General features: G+C 41.0%; 1 protein-coding gene across 3 annotated transcripts in view; it reads right to left on the bottom strand.

The window, feature by feature from the left end:
- Positions 1 to 8,469: 8,469 nt before the first annotated feature.
- LOC141810512 (uncharacterized) overlaps positions 8,470 to 10,989 on the bottom strand; it is a 43,699-nt gene continuing 41,179 nt past the window's right edge. For all 3 annotated transcript variants that reach the window (XM_074698131.1, XM_074698130.1, XM_074698132.1), the window contains one exon: positions 8,470 to 10,194. In XM_074698131.1, coding sequence (XP_074554232.1) covers positions 9,858 to 10,194 — 337 coding nt within the window. In that variant the 3' untranslated portion in view covers positions 8,470 to 9,857. The remainder of the gene's footprint in view (positions 10,195 to 10,989) is intronic.

Below are 10,989 nucleotides of genomic sequence, written 5' to 3'. Positions count from 1 at the left end.
TTTTCATGAGTTATTATGCCTGAATTACTCCGGATACTGCAGTGCGCTGGGTCTTGACAGCATTTGTCTACTCACACCGGCTGCGTGTTCACTGCGAAAAGCTAAATGAGATAGCTGGAGTCTCAGACCGAGAAGTTCTCGCGCTTCCCACTCCATTGAAAAGTATCTCTTCATTCTTGTTGGGCTGTTAAACCTCAAACCTGTTGACTCCTGGTCTGGCTCCGCTCATTATGTACGTTCGTTGCCGTAGTCAAGCTATATGCAAACTGATTTTGACACGGTCTGTTTTATTTTGAAAGTCACTGGGTGTTTTTAGGTAGTTTCCGGTCATGACTTCCTGTCCCGCTCGCTGAATTTATGCGTCACAGCTCACCTGCACGCGACGGAGCAACCACGCAGACAGACTGCAACGGGACAGATCAAGTGAGTATTTTTTGGCAATGGTAAAAAATATGTTGGGAGGGAGAGCCAAAGAGATTAGCATCTTGAAAGAAAAAAAAAAAATTACTGTCACCTGGCTCCCCTCAGGTTCTCTCCTAGTCCCTCATAGCCTCTACTGCGCAGACTCTTATTATGGGAAATAAGAAACACACCAAGACAAAGAAGCAGATTTTTACAACAAAAACAAACATGTTAACAACTTTGTTCAAAAAAAAAGTTTGGGTGTGAATAGCTTATTTCAGCATTTCAATTTTAAGAATATAGTATGATTCATCATTGGGCTTTAAAACTCTGTCTTACAAGCAAATGGGTGTTGTCACCGTAACAAGCACATTTGTTTTGCCCTAGAGAGATAGAACAGCGGACCTATGAACACAGCTAACCTGGGAAACATGACAGCTATATTAAAATAACTACACAACACATAGTCCAGAGCCGTATTTTCACACTGTATGAATATGACCAAGGGAACCAGCGGAATGATTGGAAGGTAAGAAATGACAGCTGGCACCACCACAGCCAAAACATTACACACTGCCTTTCTCTTCAGAGGGGCACTGGAGCTGGTTTGGTTCCCAACTGTGGTGAGGGCGGGGCTTTGCTGCAGCAGCGACCTGATTATACCACAGAGGCAGGTGAGCATCAGGATAAAGAGACAGGAGATGATGAAGGAAACTGGAATCATCATGGGAGTTGAATCCCCCAGTGTCCCTGCAAAAACAATTTAATGGAAATGTAGATTAGAAAAAAGTCAGACAGGCTGAGTATTTCACAAACTGCCAGTCTGCTGGGATTTTTACACAACTAGTGTTCACAGAGAATGTTCCCAAAAAGAGAAGATATCCACTAAGCAGAAGTTCTCTTATTGAAAATGCTACAGGTCAGGGGAGAATAGCCAGACTTACCTGTAGCCACGCAGTAGGATAAGGTGATCACCCACACTACAACAGAAACAGCCACTCGATACTCCAACTTCCTCAGTTTCAGATACAGCACAGGTTTAACCACGGCCAGGTAGCGCTCGATACACATACAGGACAGCAGCAGTGGGCAGCCAATCAGGTTAAATATATTGAAGGACTGTCTTGCAACTTGCATCGGCTCTGTGGTGCTGTTTCTTTGCACTTCGGCGAGTGAACGGTCTAAATTTCCATAAAGAGAGAAAATTACTCTTTAGGGGTGAGTACTTGGCTTTATGATCAACTCTGACAACTAAAATCTGAATCAGACAAGATTTACCATTCACCATCAGTTTGTGATGGTGTGAGAGACACTTGATTTAATGCTTCATTACACAAATACCCATCTTATTCCCTACTTTTCAAAATTAGGGAATAAGACCAGTAGACAATTGAAAAATACAATTATTGAACATTTTTAAGGGCCAGGCAGTTAATATTTGTTTATTGGTGATTTATGTTTTGTGATGTGCTCTTTGTGTGTATTCTTGAGTTTCTTAGTTAAGCATGTTGCGTTTCTTGTTTTGATATTGTAGTTTTTGATCTCTCATTGTTCAAGCTTTGTCTTCTTTAACTTTTGAAAATTGACTATGGTATTTCTCACATGGGTCCTCCTCAAAGGGAAACATCTGGTTAGTAAAAATGAAGCCTATGCAGAAGTGCTAAAATGTGCTCATCGTGAATCTGCTTGAGGCTGGCGGAAGTCACGTACACACCCAGCCATAAAATCAGACTTTTACAGCATTAAAAAGCATATTGACAGGCTGGTTAAAAAAAACAGCTTGGGTCTAAAATGCCGATTTTGCTACACACTGTACGGAGGGATTTTTTTTCTGACTCGATTTTAGAATTTATTAGGGTTGTTTGATTGTCCAATCAGATGCACAGCTCAGGTCACATGATTGGAGGGTGCCCTGTAGTTGTTGAGAAAAACTCACAGCCGGTGTCATATCAAACGTGGCTGCGTTCGCTGATTGGCTTTATTTTTATAGTTTCAGGAACAGACGGGAGACTACGCCCATGCTTTTAACAGTCGATGGTCTATGGTCTTGTTTTTCTGGGGGTAATATTTCCTGGTCAGGCCTGTATTTATGTCAAAGGTATGGTCTACGATTTGGAAGCTTGGTAATTAACACCATTTGTGATCTACGTATTACAAAAAGCAAAAACAATGCAAAAATCCATTAAGTACATCAGCTGCAAAACAGCATAATAAGTGACCAATCCAAATTGCTGTTCCCCTCGTTTCGGGTTTGTGCGTAAGTCTATCCAATCCCCTGTCTCCCCTGCTCCGCACCGTCCTGCTCATAGTCCCGCCTCATCCTTCCCCACCACCCCTCTCACGTCAGCTAGCTGCTCAGCTACTGAAGCCTCATGGAGCCAGGGGAGACTTAGCTTAAGTCATTAGACAAACAGAACCATTCGTTTTAACGCACTGTTATTGAACAGCTCGTTTGGCCATAGCGTTAGCTGCATGCAAGACTACCAAAAATTGTCCAGGTGCAGAACTTTATATGACCAGGGAACTTTCTGGAAAACCCCTGTTCAACAAATTCAATTTGCGCATGCGTACTCAACAAAAACAGCAAAATCAGCGATTGTTTTTTTTTCAGAACTTTTTTCACAGAATATAGCCTGTGTTGAGGATTCATTCTGAGTGGATTCATTTAGAGTGAGCTGTAGAGCAGCCTGCAGAGGTCCAGGGGCCTGCAGGAGCTAACCTTTGACCCTTTGACAAGTTTAGCCTAGCCGTGTACTTGAGATGACTCTTCATTTCACCAGGATTGAAAGATTTAGTGCCCACAGCTGTTTTGACCAAGGTGTCTTGACCAAGGCCTGCCCGGCGACTACCTGTTACAGAAAAACAAGCTACAGACACAGAGTCTGTTTACCATAAATGGTTAGTTGCATGCATTCAGGGACGCCCCAGTAGTATAAAGGGGGCTAGGACATCAGGTTTAAGGAGAGGAGAGGAGGGCTTTTTGTCTGTGTGCCATCGTTGTGTCAACTTCAAATAAAGATGTTGGACTGAAGCTGCCATTGGATCTCCTCTTCTTCATTGAACTCCGTCTCTTCTTCATGCCAGTATTAGGGAAGTGGCCCACAAATTTATAACGCAGTCAGATCAAGGAGACCAGGAGTGAACCTCACTCTAGGAAAGACATGTCACCTGAACAAACAGCTGCTCTCTTTGCATAGTTTGTCTTGAATGGTGATGCATGACCACGACATCTGCCATCTTCAGAGAGCCTAACAGTTGCAGTAATCCTGTCACTAACACCTGTAATGGTGGGGTCTGCCGCCATAAAATGTAATCACTTATGACTGGATGTGCATATGAGTCTATTAAAAAAAACAGGCTCTAACTTCATGTTACGATGACCTTGTCTTTAACTTGACTGGTTAGTTTCATATCAATCCAAAGTTGTGTTCACCTCCAAATGTTCTGTTCCCTCCCGTTCCTTCGTTATAATCTTGTGCAGTAGAAATCAACCAGACAGAAGTCATGGACAGGTAGAGAAGGTTCATTGCAACAATATTTACACCTAAAACCTGAAAGACAAAGGTTCATATATGTAGCTCAAGTATGTGTGCACAAGTTAAAGAATGAAACAATGTGTCTTATGTTAGGGCACACAACTTTTCAATTAATAGACATAAATAAATCAAAAGCTACAAGAAAGTCAAAGAGTTGGAATGGTGAGTGCTGTATTTACCTGTGAAGCCGACAGCGGTTTCCTCTCCCTCAGAAACAACCAAAGCAGGGAGATGTTAGCTTTCACTCCCATGACCAGGATTATAATGTCAGATATGTACTCGATATCAAACCATGCTGTATCTTTGCAGTATGTGAAGATGGCCTCAAGAAGTCTTTCTTGTGTCATGTTGATGAAAATGCAATGAGGAAGCAAGGGAGGCTAAAAATCTCACTGTGTCACACCTGCAGCATCCTGGAGAGCAATAATCTACAAATGAAGTTATCTGGTGTCAGAAATATGCATCAGGATGAATTCATTCACAAATCTAGAGGAACAGTAGATAAGATGGAAAACCTTATTTAGAATTATAAACTGGAGGATTATATTTAGGAGATTTGTGTATACACATTCAGAGTCATTAAGATTTTGGAGCATCCCTGCTGAGTTATTTTTAGGGTATTTTCAGACTTTTACCAGATGCCTGTTTTGTGATGGGTGCTCAGTGCCTCACTCTAGTTTGATAATTTCTGGTGAATGCTTCATATGATTTTTGTTTGTTTTGTTTTGTTTTTGTTTAAAGGCCTGGACAAAGCAAAAATAAACATCTTTTGCTGCTGAAAGAAAGTGAGTACGTTACTGTGACCTATGTTATACATAGAACGAACGGTTCTGAAGTTTTGAGCCAGAAATGGTAACAATGAAATGATGCATTTTAATGAAACCTTTTCCTTAAGACTGCAATAAAATAATGTTCATGCCAATATCCATCTGTTCTACCTGCTTCATATTTTCTCTCTTGTGGATTCTTTTTATCCATCCATTTCTTTATTTCATTACTACAAATTTTTGAATATTCCAAAATCTTAAGCTTCACAATAAGTGCAAAATTACCTCTTTCGTGTCTTCTGTTTCTTCTTTGCAGCCTTTGGCGAGCTCTCACTAACTTGTAACTCAGAGTGCTCTCAGCCCTCAAACACCTGTCACACACTCACACACAACTCTCTGCAGAGCAGCCAATAAATGAGGTGTCTAGTGATGATTTTCCACCTTTCAATGCAAATGGCTGGGCTTTTTTTACACATATTTGTATTGCAGGTGATTTACATTGTATGCAGTCTATGTGCTGCCTCATTTTACTGTCTGCTGTTCTTTGCATGTAGGCTGTGCTTGTGGTCCTAAAACAACTGGTTCATGTTTTCTTTTTGCTGTTTCCTTTGTTTATTCCTATACATTACAGAATATGATTAGGGCCACTGGAAAAAAAAAATATATATATATATATAAAAAAAACATTCCATTTTTTTATTTCTAGGTGTTGAATGAGAAAAAAAATTCTGAGAAAAAGTCAGAATTCAGACTTTTTTCTCAGAAAAAAATAATTCATTCACTTCCTGAACCACTTGTCCTGTTCAGGGTCGCAAGGGCTGGAGCCTTTCCCAGCTGTCATTGAGTGAGAGGCAGGGTACACACTGGACTGGTCGACATTCAATCACTGGGCTGACACAGAGACAGACAACCATCACGCACACACTCACACCTACAGACAATTTAGAGTGATCAATTAACCTGAGGAGCATGTTTTTGGACTGTGGGAGGAAGCCACGCATGCACAGGGAGAACATTCAAACTCCACACATAAAGGCCCACTGGCCAAGCTGGGAATCAAACCGGTGACCTTCTTGCTGTTAAACTGCAGTGCTAACCGTTGCGCTACTGTGCAGCCCCTCAAAAAAAAAAAAATTGTAATTAAAAAAAAAATTGGACTTTTTTCAGTGGCCCTGGTCCTCTTCCATAATACACGGAACTTTACTGTTATTAAAGTTTACAGTGTGACTCCTTTTTGTTGGATTTGTATGTCTTGGATTTTAAGAAAAAACTGTATCAGTCTGTTTTTATCCTGTCTGTTAAACAATTAAGTACTGGCTTTAGTCAGCAGCAGGTTGACACTCAGCGGCTGATTTGATGCCAAAATGTATTAAATTTTAATGTGAAACTACTCTACTCAGTGCCAATGCCCATGTTGGTCAGTGGGTTCCCCAGGTTTTTTGAGAAAGAGACGTTTGCAGATAATTTGGCTTCTAGTGGGAACCTTGGGCCATGAACACAGAGGATCTTCAAACCAAGAAAATTGAGCTTATACTGTTTTCTTCAGTATATGTGTAAGAAATGTTTTTACTTACTGCTTTGAATAGTTCTACTTTAAAAAGCAGTTGCCTGTTTGACACCTTCATTGAATGTAAACATTATTAACAGCTCAATCTCCCTGGTTTGTCCTGTCATTTCCTTACTTAGTAATGAAATGCTGCCGCATCATCTCATGAGCCACTTTGTTCGTTTTTATCACCTTGGCCCTCGTGCTGCTTTTTCTTCTTCTGTTGACGTGAAATCTAATCAAATGTTTATGTCTTATAAGCTCAATATAACCACATTTACCTGACAGAGCTTGTTTTAACCTCAGGAGCTTGTTTTATTTGTCCTTTGAATGCCTTATCCCTTGGACCACGAGCACGGTAAGCCTTTTGTTTATGTTAATCTCGATTTACACGTGAGACTGCACTCAGCATGAGAAGTGTTCTGTTTGCTGTTTGTCTAACCCTTGAGGATTAAGTAGTACTGACATGATGACATGATGTTTCAGCAGGTTTTTGGTGTATGCTGAAACAATACTCTTGAGTAGGAGGAACAGAATCTGGCGTCTGTGTGACATCCTGGCTCATGTCAGCTTTGAAGTGATGTGGAGTTTTTGTTAAAAAATGTCAACTTAAGCAAAAAATATTAGCTTCAAGCTCAGGACACTGAAAAATCAGCTTTAGGAGGTAACCAATAAGCTCTGAGATTATTTTATTAAAGAGGTGATAATGTAATATTTCTATAGTTTCTCACACTGGTGTTTTTGAAAACACTTATTTCACCCTCTGTTTTAGCTGCTGTTTCTTAAGGCTTCCTGCTTCACCATCCCCTTTCCCTCTGATTGGGGGCAGAGTTATGGGAAGACCTTGGTGTTTAAGGCCCACCCCTCTAACATGGGTAGATCCAAAGCAACAACTTTATCATTTTAGGTTAACAAGGGAGAATAAGTCGCTTAATACAGGCTTTCTTGAAAAGGTGGGTTTCTAATTGATTTTTAAACGAGGTAAGGGGGTCAGAACTGAGAGAGTCCTGGGGAGCTGGAGCTCCAATGGCAAAAGCTCCTGTCCCCTAGATGCAGTACTTAGCTTGATGATAGGAGTCAGGAGGCCTAAGGCCATGAGATGGGGAGTGATGCACAGAAAAAAACTGAAATCTTATCAAATGGAGCTTAGCAAAATTTCCGTCAGGAAGACTGGGTGCTCACACTCTTCTGTTCCTTCACTCACTCTTTCCCACTTCTCTCTATCAGCTGACCAAAGGGTGTCAACTGTTCTCTCTATCTAATCACAGTGACTCTGCTTCAATCGTCCGATCATTTCATCGCTGTCAAAGTTTAAATGCCATCTCTTCTGCTTGTCAGCCATCTTTCAGGCTCTCGTCACGACCCTCCTTTTCCCCAGGCACCTCCAGTCTCCATCGCTCAGTTCTGCTCCTCAGCCCCGTAGTCCTCACCGAATCTTCCAGATCCAGCCTTCTCAAGACTCTCACCACCACCACCAGTATCTAGACTCCATCGGGGATATTCATAATTCATAACACCATGGTACCCCCTACATTGATTATTTTGCTCAATGCTTGATGGGTTCCGACTGCCAGACTTTCTTTGCATCTATATATTAAATCTTTTCATAACTCTTTCTGATGTACAAGTCTCCCCTGATTGAAGTGTTTTTATTTCAGTGAAACATGTCTTTACAGACCTAATACAAGCCAGATTCATTTGTCCAGTCCAAAAAAGTGTTTTATTTCAATTTATTCATTCATTTTTGGTCTTTGAATAACTTGAAATAAGACACTTTTCTGGACTAGTCAATGGAATTTGGCTCATAGCAAGTCTAAAAAGACATTTTATTTTTTTTTTTACTGAAAATAAGACAAAAACACTTGGTAAGGTTTCATTTTTTGCAGTGTGTTTGGGCCTACAGACAGATTCAGGGCTTTCTACAACAAATATGTAATACCTCAAATTTCGGTCATCATCAGGATTCTTAAAAGCAGACAGCGTCACCCAGCAGATGAGGCTTCTTGGATATTTCTGTCTTTTTTTCTCGCCCTGAGACACCGCTTGAGATTTATTTTTTCAGCCTTTCAAGACCGTCTGTCGAATGAGGTCACTTTCTCATTTTCAACTGCAGTGACACTTAGATGATGAATTATATCCTCTATTTTCTCACTTCCTTTATCTATTTCCCTCCTCTCCCACCTGAGTGGAGAACATTAACAACATACGCTGAACTTTTCAACTAAGAAAAGTCTCTTTATTCAGTTTTAATGGCAGTCATATTATACAACAAACAGTTAACAGTAAGAGAAATATTCAGGACTGTCCAGCCCAAGCTATCATACACAACTCCTTTTGTCTTTTCAAAAAATGTAAAGTGCAGATTTGTTAGTGTGTCTGCTCAAGTCAGAATTCAGAAATCTTCACACGGCTGGAGTCTGAACTAAAGCCCGACACAGGAAATAGGTCATGGACACTTTATGATTCGTATTCACTGAGGGGGAGAAAACAAAGGTTTGAGATCGATACTCAGGACTCTGGAGAAGCGTTTGCTGTGATGGTGGGTGCACAACTGCAGAGGATTAGAGACTTAAAGTGACTATGTGGTTCGAAAGGTTGTCAGTCGTAACCTATCGGTGCATTTTTGTGCAGGTTCCAGTGCATTCAAGGACAAAGAGCAGCCTCACAGTATCTCTGACTGCTGTGTGCTTGGCATTACTTATGTCCTTATAACCTGTCGCATCAAACGTGTCAAACATCCACAGAGTTCAAACCACTCTAAATTCCCCAAATCTGACATAACTCTGAGCTCCAGCTATCATCTAATTCCTTGATATTTGACATTTCAGCATCTTTCACAGTCAAACAGATGACTGACAAACTTGGAAACTTGTTGGAGGATGAGCTACAGCTGTTAAAACGGAAAAGTAGAGAAAAAAAATCGTCCTTAAATCCACGTAGAAAGCAGCAAATTGAATGCTTCCCCTGGTTGAAGCAACAGTGGCGTTGAAATCACAGTGTTTTCCTACTCATCAATCCATTATCAGTGGTCTGTTTTACAAAGCTACAAGAGCTTCAAAGTGACCAGCAACCTGTCATTGCAAAGCAGATCTGTGAGGTTTGGTATGTTAAGTCTTTGACGATTAAGCAAAAAGTGAAACGATTTAGAATAAGTTTTGTCAAACTTTGGAAAACTGATAGGAACACTGTTAGCTGTTTGATAAGTCATTATTTCTGCTCCAACAGGGGCAGCTTTAAATCCTCTTCTGTCATACGCTTAAGTTAAACTTTCTGTGGTCCCTTGTCGACTTGTTAATGAGTCAGTACTTGTAATTTCTGTCGGCTAAATAGAATAAACTTCCGCAAAAGATTCCTCCGGCTTGGAAAGGTGAAGAGTTTTCAGCACTTGTTGCACCAAAATCCAGGAAAGGTCCAGCAAGCATGCAGAAAAGGGGGAGCTTCTACTCAGGCTGCATCTCCATTTCTAAGCTTTCTTCATGTTTGCAGCGATCTGCAAAAAGAATGACTTCATCGGCCTTAAAATGACGTTGTTGACGTCGGCTTTTCCTGGTCTTTCCACAGTTGAGGTGGCGCAGTTGCTTGTACATATGACGCTGGTAGATGTAGCTACTGCCATGGACGCTGTGGTGTGGGGTTAGGGTTGGGGTAGATGGGCGCTGGTGTTGGGTGTGGGTACGTGGGCACAGCTGTGTTGGGATTGGGTGGGTACGTTGGAGTGGGGTACTGCCCCATCATGTGAGACTGGTTGTGGGCGGCCGTGTGGGCAGGCGTGGAGGCAGCCGAGGCGGACGAAGGGACGTGCATGTAGAATGGTGCAGACGGAGCAGAAGGAGCAGAGGGCGCTGTAGGAGTCGGGACCCTCTGCAGGACGACGTGTGGGTAAAGCTGAGACTCTGAGCGGTAGAGTCCGGGCATGGAGGCCTTCAGCAAACTCTCCTGGCTCCTGAATAAAAGATGGAGAATAAAATGAATAGATGGTAAGCTTTAAGGAAACAAAGAAAAGACTCCCAGCATTGAGATTTTGAAACACTGGCTTGTCTTCTTACATTTTGAGAAGCTCTGCAAAACTTTATATTCTTCTTATTACCTCCACCAAGGAGGTTATGTTTTTGTCTTTGAACAACATAACTCAAAAACTAACCAATGGATATCCATGAAATTTTCAGGAAATGTCTAAAATGGGATAAGGAAGAAGTGATTAAATTTTGGAGGTGATGTGGATCACCGTCTGGATCCAGGATTTTTTTTAAAGGATTCTTTATTATTGTGAGATAGGGCCGTTTTCATCATATGTGTATATAACTCCACGATAAATGGTCGGATTGCTTTGCAACACAATACAAGACAAGGTCACCATAATTTCTGACAGTTTTAAAAGTACGATCCAGATCCTGGCAATATTCTGGATACTAAGATCCAGAAAATGAAATATTTACTGGGTCATCAAAATTTTCAACACTGCCAGGAAACAAATTATTGTAAAAACCTGCAACTAACACCAAATTGTAGCAGACAGTCTGCTGAAAGGGAGTATAACATTAAAGTAAGACTTAAGTGTTGGTGACAATCACAAGACATTCCTTACCTATTGCATTGTGCTAAAAAAATCTAGAAAATGGTCAAACTCCATCTGGGTCTTTATATTGTTCATCTTGAGGATAACTGAATAAATGTCATTTTCTGTCTTTGAGCGTACAGATAAAAAAAAAACCTTGTTCAACTTCTGTTATGTTCATGC

This window comes from Halichoeres trimaculatus, unplaced genomic scaffold (genome assembly GCF_033239565.1).
Source record: "Halichoeres trimaculatus isolate MK-OKI-2021-1 unplaced genomic scaffold, fHalTri1.1 fHalTri1_scaffold_21, whole genome shotgun sequence".
Taxonomy (NCBI): Eukaryota; Metazoa; Chordata; class Actinopteri; order Labriformes; family Labridae; genus Halichoeres; species Halichoeres trimaculatus.
This window is presented reverse-complemented; position numbering and strand designations above follow the sequence as displayed.